Genomic DNA, 25,299 nt, shown 5'->3' on the forward strand with positions numbered 1-25,299 from the left:
AACGGCACATGATCCAAGGCACACCACATCCTCTGTAAAACATGGTGGAGGCAACGTGATGGCATGGGCATGCATGGCTTTCAATGGCACTGGGTCACTTGTGTTTATTGATGACATAAAAGCAGACAAGAGTAGCCGGATGAATTCTGATGTGTACCGGGATATACTTTCAGCCCAGATTCAGCCAAATGCTGCAAAGTTGATCGGACGGCGCTTCATAGTACAGATGGACAATGACCCCAAGCATACAGCCAAAGCTACCCAGGAGTTCATGAGTGCAAAAAAGTGGAACATTCTGCAATGGCCAAGTCAATCACCAGATCTTAACCCAATTGAGCATGCATTTCACTTGCTCAAATCCAGACTTAAGACGGAAAGACCCACAAACAAGCAAGACCTGAAGGCTGCGGCTGTAAAGGCCTGGCAAAGCATTAAGAAGGAGGAAACCCAGCGTTTGGTGATGTCTATGGGTTCCAGACTTAAGGCAGTGATTGCCTCCAAAGGATTCGCAACAAAATATTGAAAATAAAAATATTTTGTTTGGGTTTGGTTTATTTGTCCAATTACTTTTGACCTCCTAAAATGTGGAGTGTTTGTAAAGAAATGTGTACAATTCCTACAATTTCTATCAGATATTTTTGTTCAAACCTTCAAATTAAACGTTACAATCTGCACTTGAATTCTGTTGTAGAGGTTTCATTTCAAATCCAATGTGGTGGCATGCAGAGCCCAACTCGCGAAAATTGTGTCACTGTCCAAATATTTCTGGACCTAACTGTATATATATATATATATATATATATATATATATATATATATATATATTTACACATTTTATATATATATATATATATATATATATATATATATATATATATATATATATATATATACATATATACAGTATACATAGGGTGACATGCAGGAATCGGTCGCTGATTTTTGCTGCCTGTGACTCAGGTAGCAGTCAAAAGGTTATATATAATATAGAACAAGGGCATTATTCACGAATAATGGCAATGTCCACGCCAGTACTAATTAAAAAATATATTAGAGTATAATGTGCGAAATACAATAAAAGTGACTTTATGAATTTGGCGCATATTCTTAGTAGCATGTGTGGCGCCCCTGACCTGGTCAGGCACCACTGAGTACTGCACCCATGCTGGGGACAGTACAACACAGGTAATCCAGAAGGCTGACCGGGGTGTGGAACACAGGCGCATAGTGATCAGGTCTCACACATGTACCCATGAGAGGACCCCTGGGGATCCCAGGAGGGGGAAAAGCCTTCACCTTCACTGGAATAGTGGAGGGGGCCAAAAGCCTCCATCTCCTCTCAAGGGGTGTGGTAAGAGAGGCTGGTTGCTAGGTGGCGTAGGCAAGAACAGGAGAGGAGGAGCAGTGAGTCAGTTAGAGCAGAGAACTCCAGAGGGCTCAGTGAGGAGCAGACCTGTGGGGCTGTTGCTGTCTAACAGCGCCCGCGCAGTGGCTACTGACGGGGGAGAACGGTCAACTAGGAGTGCTACCTGAAAGCCAGCTTCAGCTAGAGAGAAAGCACGGAGTGGGAAGTAAGGAGACTGCTAGAGAGCACCAGGCCCAACCGGGCGGCAGATCCCGAAGCGAAGATAGATCCAGCTTTCTTCTGCTAAACCTGCCGGTGTGGGGCCCTCAAAGCCCACACCACAACACCACAAAAGCCGCAGCCACGTAACCGCAGTGAGGGCCCATAGGTCACAGGAGGCAAGCAGCTGGAGTGGCCTGGTCCGGGGAACAAGCAAACGGCAAACAAAAGGGGAGAGAGGCTGCAGCATCTTCCCTGGGCGACCCCCTAGGGACTCAAAGTCGGGGTCACCCCAAACCACCAAGGGCTAAGGAAGGCGAGTCAGTAGTCACCCTCATAAAGTCAGCCTGAAGGATACCTGGTTCCCATCTGGTTCATCCCAGCTACGCCCGGGTTACTCACCCTGCCACCTGAAGTGAGTAAAAACCCTGAAAGACATTCTGCCTGTGTGGAGTTATTCTGCGCCTTGTGGTACTACGCACCTACACCGGGCCCTGGGGCTTGCCTCACTCTCAGGAGGCTATTCCAACTAACTGCACACACCATCAGCCCCAGGCGACCCTCAACCTGCAGTGGCGGTCCCCACTGACCGCAATACTGAGAGTGGCGTCACGATCAAAACCGAAGATTCCCTACCTGTGACCAGCACCAACTACGTGGAGTCCCTGAAGGTATGCACCGATACAACACCTGTGGGGCTTCACATCTGGCGTCACGAACAGGATAAGGACTAGACCTGTTCAGACAGGTGACCATGTGCCTGGGCGGTCCGCTTGAAAAATTGGAAGCGCCGCCATATTGCCACCATGAAAAGCGCGCTGAAAAACAACAGCAGCCCGCGCTGGAAGAAGTTACCGCCCACGAAGAGGTGTGGCTACCCAGAGATCCCCTGCAGAGTTCTGAGCTTGCCAGCGAGGAGAGCGGAAGCGTTCGGAGACGGCGGAGCAGAAGAGAAGCCAGCAGCTTGCTAATGGAGATGGCGTCTGAGAGCAGAGATTCAGAGCCAGGCTCCGCTGCCTGGTGGTGTCGGGAGCTCGCCGAGTTCTGCGATCAACTGGAAGCCAGGGTCGGAAGGCTGATCAGAGAGGGACGCGAGGAGTTCCTATGGATGACCGCAGCGGTTCGGGCCTATGAGGAGAGAGCCGCGCACCGAGTGCCAGATCGGGCGGTGACAACTCAGACCCCGATGCTGTCAACGATGGGTGAGTCGAGTGATGCCCCGGCTAGCGCAAGTGCCCCGACCCCTACTGCCACGCCCGCGGTCCCTGAAGAGGCGCCCGGCGCGGCGACGCTGAACCAGGCCGCAGCCACGCCAGGTGCGGCCCGTCAAGCCCCGGCCGCCGCAGCGATGCCCTGCTCGGCCCGTCAAGCCCCGGCCGCCGCAGCGATGCCCTGCTCGGCCCGTCAAGCCCCGGCCGCCGCAGCGATGCCCTGCTCGGCCCGCCAAGCCCCGGCCGCCGCAGCGATGCCCTGCTCGGCCCACCAAGACCCGGTCCCTGCAGCGATGCCCAGCCCAGCCTGCACAGACCCCATCGCAGCTGCGACGCCGATCCAGGCCGCCGCCATGCCAGGCGCGGCCCGCCAAGACCAGGCCGCCGCCATGCCAGGCGCGGCCCGCCAAGACCAGGCCGCCGCCATGCCAGGCGCGGCCCGCCAAGACAAGGCTGACGTACCATTTACCCCGGCCCGCAAGGCCAGAGCAGACAAGGCTCCCCAGGTTCAGGAAGTCCCTGCTAGGCAATCCCTGGTAGGTGAGGACTCCGCATACTGGCAGCTGAAAGCCGACCTGGAAGCTAAGTTCCCACGGGAGATGGTGGAGCGGTACATGCTCCCTCCGCACACCCCAAAGAGTATCCCGACAGCTCCCGCAGCAACCACGGCAAAGAGTTCCCCACCTGGGCCGGCAGAAAGAAGTCCATCCCCAGCACTGCTACCCAAGGAGTGCCAGGAAGAACTAAGGGGGGGAGGAGGCCAGGAGGTTGAGGGGCTGACTCCAGAGCCATACCCAGAGCCAGAGATGCTGCCTTATTCTCGCTGGGATGAGGAAGACCTGACACCATCTGCAGAAGAAGAACTGCCCAAAAGCCTTACCTGGGAGTTTATGAGCTGCACCCTACAGAATCCAGCCCGTAAGACACACCGCAACAGAATGCAACTATCCTCTGCACCGTCATCTCCAGAGCAGAGAGAAGTCACCGCCAGAGACCTGCAAGAAAAACGAGCCCTGAGAAGGTCCAAAGCCCAGGCCAGAGGACCCCTTTTCAGAGGAGTAGTGGAGGACTTCAGCCTCAAGTCAGGATACGGGTTCATCGTAGCACCTGGTATAAAAGAAGGTATTTTTGTCAATCGGAGAGACGTCAGAGCTAATCTGCCCAGAGGACATCCTGGAAGGAACCTGCGTACAGGAGACTCAGTCCAGTTTACTATGCATCAAGGCGAAAGAGGATTGTATGCCCTAGATGTAGTGCCATGTCCCAAACAAGAAAGAAAAGACAGAGATAAAGACACAGATGAAGATCAAGAAAGAAAAGACAAGGAACCTACAGATGAAACTACCTCAGACGACGACAAAGAGCAAGAAAGCAGCAGGTGCCGCAGCCATACAGGCTCAAGCCCTGGTAAAGAGGAGTAAAGTAAAGTAAAGTAAAGAAAGAAGTTACTGTTTTGACCAGTTTTGAAAAGTTTTGGTTTGCAACGTTCTCAAGTTCAAGTAATGTGCCCACAAAAACTATTGTGAGAAAACCATAAACCTTAAGGCTATGAACTGGCTATAGCCACAAACTCTCGCAGTGTAAATAGTTACACCAAAAGGGCACCACCACCACCAGAGTCAGCCTGTTTAGGGGCTTGGCTCGTCTGCAACCAGGAGGAGCCCGTCCGTATATAGGGCCTTGGCTTACCTGCAACCAGAGAGCATGCCTGTTTATGGGGCCTGGCTCTCCACCACAAAGAGGGTACCTGGTCAGCACCAACTGTGGAGGCCGCCTCTGCATCCTGCCAGAAGAGGCTGAAGGCGCGGATCCACCAGGCCAGGTATACCCTGAAACCACCAGCCCATGTAAGCCGCCTCTACATCCTGCCAGAAGTGGCTGAAGCCGCGGCCAACGTGAAAGGGTTTTGGGTGGGTTAACGGACTTGTGGGTGGAGGGTGGTGATGTATGGTACCTGGTGCTTTTAAAAATGTTTTACATGTTTTAATGTTTTATGCATCTTAAAAAATGTTGTCTTGCAGCCCGAGGACGTGCTGGTGATAACTAAGGGGGAATGTGGCGCCCCTGACCTGGTCAGGCACCACTGAGTACTGCACCCATGCTGGGGACAGTACAACACAGGTAATCCAGAAGGCTGACCGGGGTGTGGAACACAGGCGCATAGTGATCAGGTCTCACACATGTACCCATGAGAGGACCCCTGGGGATCCCAGGAGGGGGAAAAGCCTTCACCTTCACTGGAATAGTGGAGGGGGCCAAAAGCCTCCATCTCCTCTCAAGGGGTGTGGTAAGAGAGGCTGGTTGCTAGGTGGCGTAGGCAAGAACAGGAGAGGAGGAGCAGTGAGTCAGTTAGAGCAGAGAACTCCAGAGGGCTCAGTGAGGAGCAGACCTGTGGGGCTGTTGCTGTCTAACAGCGCCCGCGCAGTGGCTACTGACGGGGGAGAACGGTCAACTAGGAGTGCTACCTGAAAGCCAGCTTCAGCTAGAGAGAAAGCACGGAGTGGGAAGTAAGGAGACTGCTAGAGAGCACCAGGCCCAACCGGGCGGCAGATCCCGAAGCGAAGATAGATCCAGCTTTCTTCTGCTAAACCTGCCGGTGTGGGGCCCTCAAAGCCCACACCACAACACCACAAAAGCCGCAGCCACGTAACCGCAGTGAGGGCCCATAGGTCACAGGAGGCAAGCAGCTGGAGTGGCCTGGTCCGGGGAACAAGCAAACGGCAAACAAAAGGGGGAGAGAGGCTGCAGCATCTTCCCTGGGCGACCCCCTAGGGACTCAAAGTCGGGGTCACCCCAAACCACCAAGGGCTAAGGAAGGCGAGTCAGTAGTCACCCTCATAAAGTCAGCCTGAAGGATACCTGGTTCCCATCTGGTTCATCCCAGCTACGCCCGGGTTACTCACCCTGCCACCTGAAGTGAGTAAAAACCCTGAAAGACATTCTGCCTGTGTGGAGTTATTCTGCGCCTTGTGGTACTACGCACCTACACCGGGCCCTGGGGCTTGCCTCACTCTCAGGAGGCTATTCCAACTAACTGCACACACCATCAGCCCCAGGCGACCCTCAACCTGCAGTGGCGGTCCCCACTGACCGCAATACTGAGAGTGGCGTCACGATCAAAACCGAAGATTCCCTACCTGTGACCAGCACCAGCTACGTGGAGTCCCTGAAGGTATGCACCGATACAACACCTGTGGGGCTTCACACATGCACCGGAGTGATATTTATGGCTTAAAAAATGCTGCCTGTATTGATGATTTTGACAATGTCCCATCCTGTCCCATCCCAGCTCCGACCAAACTGACATGAAAATGACAAAAGTAGCAACTCTTTTGCACTATTACATGTTGCGGAAAAATGATTTGTCTATTGAAAGTGGTTTACGTAAACATGTTGATGTATCGGCCCCAAAGTTTATATAGTTTTATTTAGTAAAAATAACAAAGGTGCTTTCTGATATTTATTTCATACAGTTTGTAGCATTGTACATGGGACACCCTGGCAAAACCAGGTAGTCACAAAAGTGTCCATCCTCCTTGTCACCACCAAAAACCCACTCAGGTACAACGCACAGCCATAAAAGCCACCCCCTCATGATAATAAGGGCACACCAGTGGGTGGGATCAGGTGGATGAGAACGCCCACTTAGGGGTCCTGACGTGTCAGAGGCGGGAATACAACAGTTGAGTCTGGAACACAGTAGAGACAAGTTTAGAAGTTCAAGTTGAAGTGTGGAGGAGTAGTGAGTGGAAGTCAAGTGGAGACTGTGCAGTGTAGTCAGGGGTAGGGGCCCTTGGACTTCCCAGCTAGATGGCAGACAGTGAGCAGGGCCACAGGCGACGGAGATCTGGTCGTGGGAGACCTAAAGTAGACCGGGGAAGGGTTGTAGCTCGTAGGTGCCGACAGCGGGAATCCGGTCCGGAGGCCGTGCACAGTCGGGGTGCCTGGACCCTAGGACGAGGAAGGTTGCATGCCCCTTGTTAATTCACCAGCAGAGGACGAGGTTTCAGGCCTTGTTCTCCCGAAGCCCAGAGAGCGAAACGGAAGCCCAACGCGGGGGATAGGGTGTCTGTCAGAACCCACAGAGATCCCAAGGGTCAGATTTCGCAGGCCACAGCTCCCAAATACATACAGAATCGGGAGTGGACTTCTCCGTTTCATGCAAAGTCGTCCAACAGGAGAGACAAACATAACGTGCAGGAGGAAGGGACACCTGTTTACAAACCAGGGTGTGGGACCCGAGTACACCCTCCAACGGCAGCCGGTCACTGGCAACTTGATTTACTACTGGACTTGTGTGAAATTACTGAACTGTGAGTACACCATTGACCCCCGGTCCAACCCGGCGCGCCACCTCCAGCAGCCATCACTCCCGTGTACCGACCCAAGGCCCCGGGACTACACCTCCCCTACCCGTGGAGGGGATTCCATCTAGCTGCCCCATTCCACCAGCCCCGGACGCCCCATCACCAGGCAGCGGCAGTGTCACCATCCCTCACTGCGACCCACGGGTGGCGTCACAGACAAAATCCTTTGAAAATACACCCTTTACGATGGTTGTGAGGACGGCCGGCTGTGCGAGCCCGGGTCCGGTAACCACTCGAGCCGCAGCAGTAACCCAGATCCGAGCAGCCCCAGAAGTGGCAGCGGCCCCCGCCCGCAACATACACTCATACACATCAATTTTGTTTCTTGAAATACTGAGCCAAACTTGCTGCTATATATCACTCCATTGTATCTATCAAATATTTACTCCCTGAACTTTACTGATCTGTAAATTGTAACTTCATTATTTTAATGCATATATCCTCTTTATCTTTCTTTTGTCTTTCTCCACGTTCATGGAGTGTAATGATTTTCAGGATTTATTACTCCTCACCTTGTCACATCCTTCTGGCATTGATATAAACACTGGAAGGCAGAATGCCAACACCTTACCCATCTGTATCTCGCCTAGTAATAACATACAGAGGGGCAGATTCTACTATCACCAAGCCAGGCATTGCATTAATATACTAAGGAAATGTATAAAGAAGGTGGAATAGCTAAAGCAGCAGAAATAGCAACATCATAGTGACCCTGCGGCTTTGGGGATTTCTTATCTCCTCAGTATACAGTATATAATAAGCTCAACTACAAAAATATAGGCCAATATACATACAATTTAATTCAAACTTCAGTGTCATGTGTAAATCTTTTCCAAGAAATATGTATGTGCAAATAGTTGACCTCCATAAGGTCATTGAAACAACCTAGAATGGTTATGGTTGTCACTGGATGGGGGTCCGCAGTGGCAGGATGGATATGACAATAATGCATGACTGACCAAGACATGGAAACTTTTATTGATCTGTTAGTATGTCTTATTCAAGGGTACAATACTTCACAAGATGGTCAACATTTGTGGTCCTCCATGACCATGATCACTGCTTCTTAAGAGCTGCTTGGTGGTCATTAGGTAAAAAGGCTTAGGGTCCCGTTACACATAGCGATGCATCATCGAGCCGACCAGCGATCCGACCTGGCAGGGATCGCTGGAACATTGCTATATGGTCGCTGGTGAGCTGTCAATCAGTCTGATCTCCACAGCGATCAGAGATCAGCCACCAGTGACCTGTGTAACGACGGCTCTCTGCTTACTCAGATCGGGCGCTCGCTGGTCTCCCGCCGTCAAACACGCCAATGCGTGCTGCACAGCGGGAGACCAACGAGTAAAAAATGGTCCTGATCGTTTTGCAGGGGCCCGCTCGCTGATGCTTTTCACACACAGCAATATCGCTAGCGAGGTCACTGATACGTCAGAAAACTTGTGACATTTCAGCGATCTCGCTGTGCGTGATGGGGGCTTTACAGCACACTGCTGAAGCCTTTCCTAGTAATCTAACATATACTAATTAATGACGAAATAGCATGCTCACCACTGCTCATTACTCGATCAAGCATCGGCGTGCTCAGGTACTCGCAGAGCTCTCCCCACTATAGTGGATGATCGGATGTTTCGGAAGTGAAACAACAACCGCAACGCCCACGTTTGCTTCACTACATGATGTGTCTAGGCACCCCAAGGAGAGCCAGTCACAGTCTCTTAATGGCTATTACTGGGGTTATAGCAATTGTTTCAGATGTAATGTGTCAAATAAAAAAAAAACACCCTCCCTGCCCCAGAAATTGTCTGTTTATGGCTGTCTGTATGTGGGCAGAGACTTGAAGAGGCCAATAATTGACTTCTATTATACTCGTTACTTGAGTTGAACACTTTCAGAGCATCTAACCTGCTCAACTTGACTAAAGGGTACTTTACATGCTACGACATCGCTAGCGATCTCGTCAGCGATGTCAAATTCTAGATCGCAAGTGCGATCTTTAGAGATTGCACATGCGTAAAATGACCTACGTGCGAGATCGAAAGATCGCACTTGCGATCTAGAATTTGACATCGCTAGCGATGTCACAGCATGTAAAGTACCCTTTAGTAGTGCTGTGATTTTTTTGTGCATTACAAACTAGCGATACCATGCAGATATTCTTATATGCAAAATAGAAAATGAATGGCTATAAAAATAAAAGACCTAGCCAGAATAGTTGGTGCAATGCATTTAAACCAAACAATTGAGCTGGAGCATGAGATAAGATGATCTACGTGCAAGGTGTAAGAGCACATTCACACGCGAACATGCTCTTTCCAATGCCACGTACACTAACTTATGCTCCAGCTCATTTGTTTGTTTTTTTTCTGTAGTTTCATGAACTTTGTAGAAACAGGGGCATGCCCTCCTTTTTGAGCTAGGCATTGCATCTATAGTGGGTACGGAAAAGTATTTAGACCCCTTTAAATTTTTCACTCTTTGTTTCATTGCAGCCATTTGGTAAATTCAAAAATGTTCATTTTTTTTCTCATTAATGTACACTCTGCACTCCATCTTGACAGAAAAAAAACAGAAATGTAGAAATCTTTGCAAATTTAATATATAAGATAAACGGCCTATGAGATACTACCCGCCCCCATCTGTTGTGCGACACGGGCAAATCGCTGCCCGTGCCGCACAACATCGCCCAGACTCGTCAAACGTACTTACCTGTCTGGCGACGTCGCTGTGACCGGCGAACCGCCTCCTTTCTAAGGGGCAGTTCGTTCAGTGTCACAGTGACGTCACAGCAGTGTCACTGAACTGCCGCCCAATAGAAGCGGAGGGGCAGAGATGAGCGGGATGAACATCCTGCCCACCTCCTTCCTTTCGCATTGTGGCCGGGATGCAGGTAAGGAGAGGTTCCTCGTTCCTGCGGTGTCACACATACCGATGTGTGCTGCCGCAGGAACGAGGAACAACTTCGTTACTGCTGCAGTAACGATATTTGAGAATGGACCCCAATGTTGCCAATGAGAGATTTTGCACATTTTTGCGACGATGCAAAATCGCTCATTGGTGTCACACGCAACGGCATCGCTAATGCGGCCGGATGTGCGTCACAAAATCCGTGACCCTAACGACTTCGCATTAGCGATGTCGCAGAGTGTAAAGCCCCCTTAAGGATAGGCCATCAATGTAAAAGTAGTGGACAACCTCTTTAATATTGACCCCATGTGAATTATTTTTATGAGCTATGTTGCTATGTGTTATATAATATATGCATATTAAATTCACCATAAACCTACAGAAAAAAAATAATTAAATGGCAGGCTGTGTCCATATTCTTGGACATTAACCGTCAATATACTCATATGTAGTGTAACTACTTATATGCTGGTGTAGTTACATATCCATATTCCTATGTGCACATATCCTGCTGCCTTTCTTTAGATGGTCTGTTTGGTTTTAACTTGTAAAGTAATGACGCACCCCAGGGCTATGGGGTACTCGGTCCCAGGCAATATATTCACTGGGACAGTTCACTGGCTGGCCGCTGCCCGGTTCCGTGACCCTGGGGGTTGCTTAAAAGGGGTTATGTGGCGCCCTGGACAAGCCAGGGGCCACAGGTAACAACACACACACACCCCCACCACCAGCAGTTCACAGCAGACATCCCCAGTGAGACATGATTCCTTCCCTCGGGTTCAGACAGACATACTAGGTGGGCGGAGTCAAGCAGATAGGCACGCCCACCGAAGAGTCTGGCTGGCCTGAGGCAGGAAACTAGTTCAGACAAGTCCAGGCAGAGGAAGAGAGAGGAGGTCTGCAGAGAGGCAGACACAGACTGGGGCCTAGGTTGGAGCCTAGGGCCCTCATGCAGCAGTCAGGCAGACGGTAGTGGCCGTCTGCGAAAGCCGGGAAGACAGTCTGATGGAACCGTAGGTAGCCGGGGCTGGGCGGTGGCCCACCGGTACCGAACCGGGGAGCCAGCTGGAAACCGGAGCGCAGGAGGAGCGTACGGAAGGTGCAGGAAAGGACTTACATTACCAACCTGGGGTCAGGGGAAAAACACCGCAGCCGCCTGTGGGACCCGTCCATCCAGCCGTTTGTTTCATCAGAGACTCCGTGTGTGTTACTGGCTGAGTGAGTACCACCGTGCCGTGCGGCACAGCGCTGCCCCCGCGACCCTGCACCTCACCAGGCCCCGTAACCCGCCTGCCATCCATCCCTACCCCCTCACCAGGCCCCGGGACAACCAACCCCCCTACCCACGGAGGGGAGAACTAACATCCAGGCTGCTCCCTGTCATCGCTCCCGGGATCCCCATCCAGAGCAGCGGTGTGTCACCAATCTCACCACAACCGTGGGTGGCGTCACGGACAATAACCAAATCCCCACAATCCAATCCCCACCCTTTTCACTCACGGGCGAGGAGCGCCGCTCGAGTCCCCGGGATCCGGCCCACCGCTCGAGCCACCACCGAGCAGCAGCAGCCGCAGCAGCTGCGGCCGGACCTGAGCAGTGGGAGAGCGGAGCGTCCCCTCCTTCGCCCGCGACAGTTACATACATGGGAATGATAATAAAGTTTTTGTTGTGATGCCACTTGCGGGTTGTGGCTATTTAGATGGAGCCGTCGCTGCACAGTTTCTCACTGCTGGGGCTGATGTTAATGGCAGCCTGGATGTTAAGCCCTCCGCAAGTAGGGCCAGGCCCCAGGGAATAGATGATGGTGTTGGGCACGGAAAGAAGGTAGGCCACTCAAGGGATTGCAGTATTACTGGTTTCTTTACTCACAGCGTTGTTATGGCTGGCAACCCGATGAAGGCTGGTCCTCACCACTGGTCCCCTTAGTTCCAGTGCCGGTGTGGTGACCTGGTGGCTGTCTTCCCCTGCACCAGTCTCTGGTTGGTGGGTTCCCGTGGCTTGGAGCATCTGGGGGTCCCCTCCTGGTTGTCTTTCAGTCTTAGTCCGTATGACAGGTAACTTGAACCTTGTGGGGTCAGTCTCTCGGTTCCTGTTCCCCGGTTCTCCCGTTGCTACTGTGTCCCAAACTTTACGATCGGTGAGGTCCTGGATGGTCCCCTCACTGTGCAGATTTTATTAGGTCTGCCTGGAGCGTTTTCCTGACCTAGGGCTCTGTCCTAGGGCTCTGTACCCCGTCGGTGCTATGGTTCCGGGAGTACTCCACCGTACTCCACCGGCAACCACACGCCTTGGCCCACAGGTTACTGCTACACTCTCCCATCAGTACGATTACGTCCGTATCCTCTCACTTCCACTTACTGACTGTCTGACCCATCCATTGGGTCCAACCCTAGCCTGTCACCAGTCCTTAGGAACGGGAAAAACAGGGATTAACTGGTCTTCTGGGTCCCTAGGGATAGGCCCTGCATCCTTGACAGGATGTAGTTCCCTGTATCTCCTGCTGGCTTCAGGGGCGCTACAGTAGCATAGTCACTGTAGCACCCAGTCCCGCTGCGGCAGCCCCGCACGCTCCTGCTCCCAGGCCACAGCGAAGGTGCTGATCTCACCTGCCCACCGGTCCTATGCACCCCGCTCCTGCCCCGGGGTCTGGCACGGCCTCTTCCTGCTTCCAGGCCATACATAGGCCTTCAGGGAGAGCCCACAGGGTGCGCCCACAGCCACGGCTTCTTTCTTAAAGGGCTGGCATCTCATTACCCGGAAGTGATCCTTGAGGTCAGCTATAGTCCGGAAGGTATTTAAGACTGCCTCCCCTTAGGGGAGGCACCTGAGCAACATTGCCTACCTGTAGTGCGTTGCTAGTCCTCAGGTCCCATACCCATCACTGTGTCTAGTCCTACGTCTTGTGTTACCAGTTACCTGTATCTGCTATCTGTGTCTCTTACCAGAGTCTGCTACTACCACCTCCATGCTGCCATATGAGCTACCACCACCTCCGTGCTGCCATGTCTGAGCTACCACCACCTCCATGCTGCCACGTCTGATCTTCCACCACCTTCGAGCTGCCACATCGGTGCCACCACATCCGAACTGGACTTCAGAGTCTCTCCCATTTGCAAGGACCAACACCACTGGTCGTGACAGTCGTGCATTTAGGCCCCATGGGGCTGCGCTTGACAATCCCTGTATAGGGGTTAGCTTGAGGTTAGCTCCTCCAGGGGAGTTCAGTGTATCACCCATGGGTCCACTCCCAGACATTTGCCGCTCCTCGGCGACCGTAACAGTCAAATATACTCTCTGAAAATGACATTTGCATAAATTATAGGAAATGCGAGCAATAGCCACGTTCTTAACATACAAACTCTGACAAGTTATTCAGGGCAGTAATATTTTAATAGTAACCGATCAAGAGTTTCTCTTGATAAAGATCTACAGATGAACGTTGCCCATCCTTTGTTTCGTTCTCTACCAATATGTTTTTGAACTTTTGGAGAAAATTGGATCTCTGTAAAGGTAGACATGTAAGAACAGGACTTTGAATATTTGTTATGTACACTGTATTACAAGAATTTGCATGATGGTTTTCCTGTTGGAGAGCCCCTTCTCAAAAAGAAGTAATCAGCCCAGCTCTTGATATAACCAACAATAGGCTAAAAGGGACAGGCATGTGCAAGTATATTTTTATCAATAGAATCATTTTGTCATTAATATATTATACCTTGTTTTGCACACGCAATTCAATAGGAACGGAAACTCTACGTTGAAATGAGATTAAAATCTATTCTAGAAGACACAAACAAATATTTTTACGCTTTGACAAAATCAGCCAAAAGAATCAGTATAGTGTGCCTCTTATTATATTTTGAAATATTGCACAGCCTTCTCCATACATGCGCCATGTAACTTTTGTATCTAAATATCTCCATTTTCAGAATTGCTCCTTGTAAAATTGACTATGATCCCAGCACAGAAGTGGTCATGCATATGATTGCTGTTCATAAAAATCAACGGTTAACATGGATAATCAATTAGGTACTCACCAACTATACATTTTACATATATCATCAATATAAAAGGAAAGTTTATCATGGGAAACATCCTCAGTTACAGGTTGTAATATAATATGGCACTTGGCTATCTACATCAGACCCATAGACAATGAATGAAGCTGTAATGACCATGTATGATCGAACACTTGCAAATATAAATATTAAAATACAAATTCAATAAAGAGCTACTACCATAACTATAAAAAGCAATAATGAAGAATGTAATGCAGTAAGCTGGTATGAATAATTGATTCTTACATAAAATAACGTAGAAGCGGCCACTAACAAACGACCAACACTTGTAGCTTTCTGCTGGTTCATCGTGGTTTGACATTGCCGTGACCATGCAAAGCAATTTATGATTTCAACACCATTAATAGAAGCAAGAAACCTAACATCTAAAATAATGTAAGAGTGAATGTGGGGTGTTAGTGCATTAGACCGGTAAAATTACACCTAATATATTTTCTGACATTACATTATACAATACAGCCAGCAAATATTTTCTTCTACACTCCTTGAGAGATAACAAAAATCTTCCTTTTGCCATCTCCCTTAAATTATATTTATTTACAGCATCTACAGAAAATAAAAAACATCCTGCATTAGTATCCAAAGGTAGAAGAGCTTGTGCTAGAAATGACAAAAGATGCAAGCAAGTGGCCAATGAAAGGGAATTTGACGATTTACGGGCAGAAAGTATAAGATGCTGTATGATTTCAGCCATATATGATTGACTCTAAACATACCAAACCGCATGGGATGGAGACTAGTCGGGCAGACAGATTCCCGATGGCTTCTCCCAGTCTGCTCCCCTGGAGGTCCCTCCCTGGTTGCGCGTATGTGTTCTCTTTAACACCTTGCCCTAAAATTGCCAGTCACTGTTTTAAGCTTAGAATACTAAAAAATGCTAATTCCTATTCAACACTTACTGATGCAATACTAACCATGAGGACAAGCTTCTGAACTATTTACAGGGAATCTGTCAACAGGTTTTGTGATGTAAGCTGAGGACAGCATGCTGCAATGGTTAAAAAAATAAACAAACAACTGTGCGTCTCTTATCTGTTTGCCAGCTATTGTTTACTTAAACTAAAGGGTTCATTACCCAATGATTAGCATTGGAGAACTAGGAAGTCCCATGCCATGTTGTCTGGCACGCCCCCTGCTGTGAGTGACAGCTCACTGTCAATGTACAATCTCTACTGAGAGCCTAGTGGGGGGACGATAGCTCCCTGGGTTTGCCTAAACTCAATTCTTTGACAATGTCAGAATGGCTGGCTGCACCCAGTAATCTAAGTTAAACATGGTTAGTTTCAGAATCTCTTTGCTAACAACATGCTGCTCTCAGATGACAGATTCCCTTTAAACCCAATCACTGTGATGCTGCTAAAAAGTACACTCTGTCATATGATCTCTAACTTTCTGTCACTAGAGTGACAGGAATGGGGGGAGTGACTGGAAGGAAGACCTTATGCTGACCCTCAGACTAAGCATACCCTAGGCTTTCCCTTAACCCAGAGGTACACTTAAAGATGGCGAGATCTGGTCCCACAAAGTCTCCTGGCCTTGTCACTGAAGGTAAGACCTCCCTCAAGAACCCACCACCTGGGGGAAGGGCAAGGGAAGAAGTAGAAAACCCCACCAACAAAACTGACACACGGGGGTACAAACAAAACTCACTCACACCTAATAGCAACAATGAGGAACAACAAAAGGTGTAGAGGGAAGGGAAACATAGAAAAGAGAAAGTAACAAAACAAGCTACCTTCACACACACCAACATAACAGATGACGACGACAGCAGCAACAGCAGCAGCAGGAGCACCAGCACCAGCAACAGCAGCAGCAAGTACCTCCTCACATATCCAGGCCTGGCTCCAGACTGAACTGAATAACCAGCACCCTCTGCAGGAAGCAGAGGACCTGTATCCAGGCCGGAAGTGATCAACTGCAGACAGCTGAGCAGAACTGAGAAGTTTGCTGCTACAACAGAAGAGGGAGTTACCTTCTCATGTGCCCAAAGGAAAAAAAACCCATTTAATGTGCATGGTCTAAGATGGTAAAGAAAATCAGGCCCTGAGTCTATCCACAGTCATCATCGTGACACTTTCCTATTTCAGTAGTAATGTCATTACTCTGTGGGGTCCCAGTGATAATCATTCCATATTGGCATCTAAAGATCCCAAGAGAAGTATAGATAGGCTTTCTTTCAGTCTTGCATCTAAGTACCCTGGCCAAGGTAATGCATCTTATTGCTTTCCATTACTTGGGGCATATGCCTTTATTAGATATGCCTCTGAACTACACAGCTATAGTTGTCTAACCGGTCCCACGTAGAAGTCCTTTGATGGATTAGCAGCAGGTTACTTCCTACAGAACTCATGGAATTTCCAAGTTAGCAGCAATTGTGGACTAAATCATGCCAAACTAATGTGTATATTATGAAACTAGCATGTCATAAAAATGTGACATCATTCTGACTGCCTTGCCATAACCAATCATTTGAATATCTTTTTTCTGTCGCCAATGAATATTATATTGTATATTGTAATCAGGTCAGCTGCAGGTCAGAAAGTTGATTGCATAGGATAGTACTGTTGTATCCACTTCAATACTTGTACCCTTTGCTTCTGCTTCTATCGCCTTGTTGAGTCGCCCCTCCATTAAAGGCCATCGAGACAAGGATCTTAGGGGCTAACTCCACTTAGTTACCAACTAACTCCCTTCTCTGAGCCCTGGTTGGCGCTCACACTGTTTAATTCCCTGACCTTCTAACACTGTCAGTTATAGGTTCTGCTTGACCTGGTCTGCACCCTTGATCTCAGCTCCAGTTTTGCTAGTGCTTTTTCCTGTTACAGACCTTGGCTTGTTTTCTGACTTCCCTCCTGCCTGACGTTTTACCCCCTTTTCCAGACCACCTGCCTTTGACGTGGATTCCTAACTATCCTCTGTCATCCCACCCCACCAGCCAACAGCTACTCAACCCAGGGGCCCTTGTGAAAATCCAAATCCTATTAAAGTGTGAAGGATAAAAGAGAAAAGGCCAGAGCAACACCTGTGCTCTGATAGATGGAATAGCTAGCACTAACCCTGACTGTGGAAGCCCTTTTAAGAACTGTAAAGTCTACTGTGCACATAACCCTAGTGACAAGTACAAGTACAATACAGATACAGCAAATAAAAGTGCTTCATAACAATGCAGGATGCATATTACATTTTGCTAATAATCTATCATGTTTACGTTCAGTGATCCATGATGAATATACGCCGGTATGCTGCAGATTTAGCCGTCCTCTGTTATTACAGGGTGATCACAATGTCAGTGTGTGTAGCCTATCATACCCTTTTTTTTTTTTTTTTTTTTTAAACTATTTTTCTCCAATGCAAATTCCAAAGTCTTTCATAATAACATTTTTCTTTAATTTTCAAAAATGTCAGAGAACTTGGGATTTTCTTGATATCAGAAAAAGAGGTATACAAATCACGTACAATAGTCTGTTGTCTCTACTACAGGGCTGCAAAGACTGAAAAGCCACAAGTCCATCAAGATCAACCTTCTGCTTATGTTAATGTCTTCAGCCTGATAAAGTTAGGCTTCTATAATGCTGATTCTAACAAAATGATTTAGAAATAGTAAATGTCCCAAATACAAACAATATATATATCAGTTATGCAAACGATGTAACCAGGGTGATCGTGTATGGCACATCACTGAGTGGTATCAGTAATTTGGATATTTTGTCCCTTATAGGGAATTAGTGATCAAGTCGTCATAAGATTCTGAAGCACAAGTCACAATGACTACTATCATGAAGACCAAATAGATACTTTATACAGATGTATTTTTCTTTTATGGGAAGTGTAAAAAACAGTATCATAAAACTAAATGAATCAAAAATCTATCTCTCTGCCTATCTATCTATCTATCTATCTATCTATCTATCTATATCAATCAATCTATCTATCTCTATCGATCAATCTATCTATCTATCTATTCATCTAACTATCTATTTATCTATCTATTCATCTAACCATCTAACCATCTATCTATCTATCTATCTATCTATCTATCTATCTATCTATCAATCTATCTATCTATCTATCTATCTATCTATTCATCTATCTATCCTTCCATCCATGCTTTTAGGAGCCCAGATAGAGGCAGTAGGATATAATAGGACCCAGTACAATGAGGTTGTCGTGACATGGCTACTGGGCAGGTATTAAAATGGCCATTTTAATATGTTAAACACCTAAAAAAAATCTAGAATGTTATTAGTAGTAAAGCAAAGCTTTGCCACTATAGTTTACAACTATTCCTCTTTTTTTGTAGACATTATGTATCATGAACAGATACGCACTTGTTCACACTATTGGAAGTGTTGTCAGTCTTTTTTTCTTTGTTGCATCCATCCATCTATCTGTTATCTATCTATCTAGCTAGTTATCTGTATCTGTCATCTATTTATCTGTCTATGAGTCCATCTAATGTCTGTGACTCTCTCTAAAAAATATTCCAATTTTTAAACCCATCAGTTTGATTTGATAGTATCTAAACAAATTAGTGATTTGGGGTGTAGCTAAACATATTCAGATACATTTATTGTATTATGTCTCATGTACTAGCATTTAATTATATGCCTGGCTATAGACAAGTTGTCCTGGCCACTGCTCGGTGCTTACTTTATGCATTTGTAGAATTTGCATACTTTTAAAGATTTCTATTTTTGAAATTTAAGCAGAATAATTTACATATTTATAAGAAACCTTGTGCACAAGCAGGAGGGCAGGGTATCCTTTATCTCACTGCTACCTGTTACAGAAACTGAGCTCTGTGATGTAAGGCCAACAACAGCTAACTCTAAGATGCTCATATAGTATTAATTCTGCCGTCAATAGGAGTTATAAACACAGAATTTAATAATAAAAATAATAATAATTACACAGAATTTTCTTTAAATAAATAGGATATATATATATATATATATATATATATATATGTATATATATATCTCCTATTTGGCTAAAATATCTCCTATATGATGCGTTTCAGATGACTGCTAAGGTGGTCAGTTAGTCCTTTTTTCTTACAGCCATTTTGTCTTTTCTTGGTCAATCGTAGTTATATTTGGACTTATGTTGTATTTATAGAAAGATGCACAGATTGTTTTTCTATTTCTTTATAAAATATGTCAATACAATTATATTCTTTGGTTTAACTTTCATTGTTGAAATATGTCTTAAATTTGATTACATTATCAATGCAGAATGTTGCATGTTCAATTAATCAGACTGTTTTTCCTCATTAGCATCTCTTTCCTCTCCTTCAATCCTAATAACAGTTCTCATATTTCTGCTTTTTTTGCTATTAACTCTGAAATCCCACAAATTCCTGTGAAGCAGCTCCTACATGACTGTACAGCATGGATCGCCTCAATTAGTGCAGCTGCTTTGTTGTAGGCATTCTGACTGGAGCTGGAAATGCAGACTGGAAAATCAAGTAGATTGTCCTTCTTTTGTCATGGGTAACCCCTATGCTCCTTGATAAATGATCCCTATGCTTGAGCTTCCCAGTCCTCCACCTGCTGAGCTGACCTCTCAGGCTGCAGCACCATTAACAATTTCACTGCTGTCTCATTTTCAGCCTGGATCTTTCATCATGTCATGGTTTTATGTTATTCATTTGAGTTCACCTGCTGTGATGCTGAGCAGTGGAGAAACTGTCCTTTGAAGTGGGCATACAAATGTAATACAACCTGTTCTAGTCTATGGTGAGGCCAAACTAAGAAGTTTATCTATCTGTCTGTCTGTCTGTCTGTCTATCATTAAACTATCTTTATACAGCTAAGTGTTAAACAACCTATCTTTCGCTCTAACTATGCAAAATTGATACGTTTTCCTTGATTTCACATATGAAAGTCATTAGTCTATTAAGTCATCTATCTTTCTATAATCTATCTATCCATGTATCTATCTATCTATCTATCTATCTATGTATCCATCTATCTATCCTTCTATCTACCATCTATCTATCCATCTATCCCTCTATCCATCTAACTATCTATCCATCTATCTATCTATCTGTCGTCTCACTATCCATCTAAGTACCCTCTTGACCTCACATATGAAAATCATTAAATTATTTTACATTAATTGTTCGTGGTTAGTCTGTTTAATTTTTTATTATTCTATCATCTATCTATCTATCCCTCTATCTATCTATCTATCTGTCTTTCTGTCTCTATCTAATCTATTATCTTTCTATCTATCAGTCTATCTATTATCTTTCTCTCTTTATCTACTATCTATGTATCCATCTATCTGTCTATTTAATCTATTATATTTCTATCTATCCCTCTATCTATCTATCTATCCTTCTATCTATCTATCTATCTATCTATCTATCTATCTATCCCTCTATCCCTTTATCCCTTTATCTATCTATCTATCTATCTATCTGTCTTTCTGTCTCTATCTAATCTATTATCTTTCTATCAGTCTATTATCTTTCTCTCTCTATCTATCTATGTATCCATCTATCTATCTGTCTATCTATCTAATCTATTATCTTTCTATCTATCCCTCTATATATCCTTCTATCTATCCTTCTATCTATCTATCTAGCTAGCTAATCTATTATCTTTCTATCTATTTGTCTGTCTATCTAATCTATCTATTATCTTTCTATAATTCTAATCTATCTATTACTATCTATTTATCTATCTATCTATCCCTCTATCTATCATCTATCTATTATCTTTCTGTCTATCTATTTATATATGTATGTTTCTATCTTTCTATCTATCTATGTATCTATCTATCCCTCTATCATCTATCTATTATCTTTCTATCTATTTATATATGTATGTTTCTATCTTTCTATCTATCTATCTATCTATCTATCTATCTATCCCTATATGTTTTATCTGTCCTATCAGATGTTTTTCTTTCTAGCTTTCACACTCCAGATCAGCACACCTGAAGAGGGAGATCATTTTTTCCACCACACAAATAAAACCTATTAACATCTAATGAATCCGGGAGGATCCAAAATCTTTAAAAAGTTAGTCCCTGTTGAATGGTGACTAGTGATGGAGACTTTGGTTTTGATAGATATATAAGGGAAGGAGGGAGGGGAGAGGGGGATAATATAGATCACTGTCTGAGCTCCCTATAAAATATTCAGCAGCTCCAACTGCAGGATAAACATCTCTGTGTAATCCTTGTTGATGCTCCTGTGCTACACAACATGTCACTCATTGTTCACACGCCCAACCTTGCTGTCACTTCAATAAAGGCTCCTTCCTACCTGGGGATGTTACAGAGACATGAAGGTGATGCAGCCACTATGCAGAGGCAAAGGACACTTGGAGCAGGATTTAGACCCTGGAAGCCTCCAATGTTGGGAGCAGGATGGATAAAGTCAGTGTAGACATGAAGCTTAAACAAATAACTGGAGTAAAGTGTGCCACTTAATGAGCACCAGGGGAGAGGCAGCAGCTGGCGCCCCCTCCCCAATGTCACCGGCTCATCCCTGGCATCACAGGAACAGCAGAGCGCACATGTCACAAGGAGGGGACTTTAATAATAAATAGGGACACGAATATCAATATTATGGCAGCTAATTGGTATGTAAATGCAGGGAACAATTCAGATAGGTGCTGGACAATAGACAGACAGACAGATATTGCAGGAATTTATTCTGATAATCTAAAATACTCCATTATATTTTTCACATTAATATACATTGGTATCAAACTTTTAGAAACCATTAATGAAAATGTCGCATGTCCCACATTATGCCACTAGTACAGACTAAGAGCAGGAGACGTTGGAAAGTTACTGAATTTGGATGATATTGATTGTCCTGGAGCCTGTGCATCGCCTCAGATCAGGAAGGATCATTATTCGTTAGATGGTAAGAAGAAGGACTGATCAATGCTACTTTTATGTCAGTGACACCCATCTAATAGGTGTTTATAGCATTTACGGTCCCGGTAATGTAGTAATGTGCAGCAGGGAGGGAACAGTCCCCCATCACATTTTGTTATCCTATTAGTTACATTGTAGTGAGTTATGTTCTAACGAAACGAATTTACAGAACTAACTGCTTACAAGAGGGTCCCTGGGGGGCATTAATCCTTCACCCCCCAAGAAGCTGTGCACAGGGGGTATATGTTCTCTGTATACTCGGGATCTCAGCATTCAGAAGCAATTGTTATAAATGGCCCCTCTACAACCCCCTGTAGTGATATAATTGGAAATGTAGAATTCTCTACTGAAGAAACAACTGGACTCAATATAGAAATAGCGGCTATCCAGAAATCGCATCCTTCATATATAAGATGAAAACCGCAAGAGAGAAGCGAGGAAACCACAGGGTGATCCGCAACATGAAGAAGTCGCATGCGATGTCTGAAGTTTAGGGTTATCATGTATTCATATTAGTGTCAGGGACACTTCATTCACGGTGAAATAGCAATTTCATTTCAGCTTTATCAGAATTATGGGGGATAGATAGATAGATAGATAGATAGATAGATAGATAGATAGATAGATAGATAGATAGATAGATAGATACATAGATAGATAGATAGATAATATAGAGATATAGATAGAATAGAGGGATAGCTGCTAGATAGATAGATAGTGATAGATATAGATGGGTAGTTAGATAGATAGTGATAGAGAAATGGACAGAGAGATGATAGAGAGATAGATAGGTAGATAGATAGACAGATAGATAGACTGATAAATAAATAGATAGATAGATATTAATAGATATAGATGGATAGTTAGATAGTGATAGAGAAATAGAGATGATAGAAGATAATACATAGATATAGATGATAGATACATAGATAAAATTAGATATAAGTATATTTCTTAAATAGATAAACTAACAAATAAATAAAAGTGTTAAAGTTGTAATTCCATTTTCCGATGACACTTGTGTAGGGTTATCTAGGGGCTTCACTCCTTCTCCACCTGTTGAGGACACTTTATACCTTGCACAGTGGTATTATCACTCTGCACATCATCCATCCTGAGCACTATATTAAGTGAATAAAGTAAACATTCATTTCTTATACATTTCTTGTAATATAGGATTTGTGGCTACTGTTCTCTTGTCGATATGATCTCCATTCTATTCCTGCCCAGTACTCAGGACATGGTACATGTATCCACCGGCACCTGGCATGGTGACAACTTGCTGAATACAACCTTCACTTATCTGACAACTTTGAATTGCTGTTTCCACAAGCCGGCTGGGGTGGGCATGGCTCCTAGACGTTGGGTACATGTATATAGTCTGTGTGTATATGCATGTTTACACACACATGTATATATATCTATTCCATGTATATTTCCTCTACTTTCCCAGCCCTGCACACATGTGCCCAGCACATCCTTCTTCCATGTCTCGGGGCATTGCTGCCCCATCTTACCTGGGAGTTCTTCATCAGGTCTGCCCACATGCTGGTGCCGTCCCCCCCTCTCATCAGCACGTGGTAGGCGAAGAAGTAGATGCCGGGCAGGGGGCAGGTGAACTTGCCCGTTGAAGGCTCATAGTAGTTCCCCACATTGGTGACAACATCGTCAAAGCGTAAAACCTCGTAGCCCTCGTGCGGCTTCCTCAGCCCCGCATAGAAGGCGATCTTGGGGCTGTAATAGGACGACACATATCCTCCCGGTCCGGGTCCTGGGGGGCCAGGTGGTCCCGGTCGTCCTGGCTCTCCGGGTGGTCCTTTAGGACCGGGTGGTCCCGGAGGTCCCGGTAAGCCTCGCAGTCCCGATTTGCCCTTCTTTGCCCCTTGGTCCCCTTTGCTCCCCTGTAGATGAGGCGGGGGGGAGATGAGCCCGTACTCCTGGCTGGACTCTGCGGAGGACGCCCCATGTGTCTGAGGGGTGTACGGGTCACACACCATCCTGCAGCTGCCCAGCATCTCATAGTGGCTACTGGTCTTCGAGCTACTGACCAGTAAAGGGATGGCTATGAGAAGGATGAGCACCATCGCCACCCCTATGGCGGCCCCAATCACCCTCTTCCTGCGGCTGAGCCTGGACGCGGCCAGGGCTAGAAAGTCTTCTTCACTTTTGGAAGTAATGGTGAAAACTTCTTAAGGATGAGCTCAGAGAGAAAAGCCAGCCTCCAGTGCCGCTGCACTATGGATCAGAGCCCACCTGTTGCCAATCTAACAGGTCCTCCTGCCCAGCTGGCTCCTTATCCTGGAGTTCAGAGGTTCCTGGGCTGAGATGAGGAAGCACAAACTTTTTCCTGTCTGGAGCTGTTCCTTGTCTGCTGCCTAGACTCCAGATGTATCGCTCCAAGGCACCTATTGTCATGCCAGCTCAAATGGGCATGATGTGTGCATCACCTCGTAGCTTCTGTGAAACTCTGCTCAGATGCAAGTGATAAGGGAGGTCTGTGAAGGCAAAAATGTGTGAACTGTCTTTAAGAAAATAAGAGCGACCTCTGGTGCCATGAGAAGGAGGAGGAGAAGCTGAGAGCTGAGCTGCCTGCAGGCACGGTGTCTGATCCCATCCCATCCTCTGCAAACCAGCGCTCTCCTCATTTACATGAGAAAGAAGCAGATTGGCATAGACAGGGTACCTAGCAGGGCACAGAGGAGGTGGCTGTATACCACTCTGCGAGCATCCTGCACATCTCACTGGCTCCACACTGCTCAACCCCAGCCTAGGATTCATCCCTTGTGTTGTCCTTTATTTCATCACCTGGTTATTGGGAAACAGAAGCTTGTAAGCAGCAAACCTGCAGCATTGTTTAAGAAAGTGTTTTATATGCTGAGCTGGTATCATCCCAGAGCAATTAAGTACTTTCCCTGTGTCTCCCTGTCTCTCCTTCCCTGTAGAGATTGATTAAGAGCTGACAAATCCAGCAGGAATCACCTAGGGGTGCAGCAAAAGATCATAAACCCCATCTCAGAGCAGCCCAATCAGCAATTAATCAATTAAAAAGCCTTCTCAGGACAGATGTGACTTCCAGGTCTGCATAGAAAAGGTCAGAGGCCTTCATTGCCCAATACAAAGTGATCTATATAGATGGATAGATATATAGACACACAAACATACATGGCATATTCATATAGATACGTAATATGGTAATGGATCCGCCAATTGGACAAAAATGTATAAAGTGTTCTCTGTACTACATTACTACATCTCTGAGATCATTTTTC

At 46.1% G+C, this 25,299-nt stretch overlaps 1 protein-coding gene across 1 annotated transcript in view; it reads right to left on the reverse strand.

Moving 5' to 3' along the window:
* The window catches only part of C1QL4 (complement C1q like 4), a 263,397-nt gene extending 238,700 nt beyond the window's left edge, over positions 1-24,697 (reverse strand). Inside the window, exon 1 of the mRNA XM_075334412.1 lies at positions 23,548-24,697. Coding sequence (XP_075190527.1) covers positions 23,548-24,114 — 567 coding nt within the window. The 5' untranslated portion in view covers positions 24,115-24,697. The remainder of the gene's footprint in view (positions 1-23,547) is intronic.
* Between the last annotated feature and the right edge of the window lie 602 nt (positions 24,698-25,299).

This window comes from Anomaloglossus baeobatrachus, chromosome 2 (genome assembly GCF_048569485.1).
Source record: "Anomaloglossus baeobatrachus isolate aAnoBae1 chromosome 2, aAnoBae1.hap1, whole genome shotgun sequence".
Lineage (NCBI taxonomy): Eukaryota > Metazoa > Chordata > Amphibia > Anura > Aromobatidae > Anomaloglossus > Anomaloglossus baeobatrachus.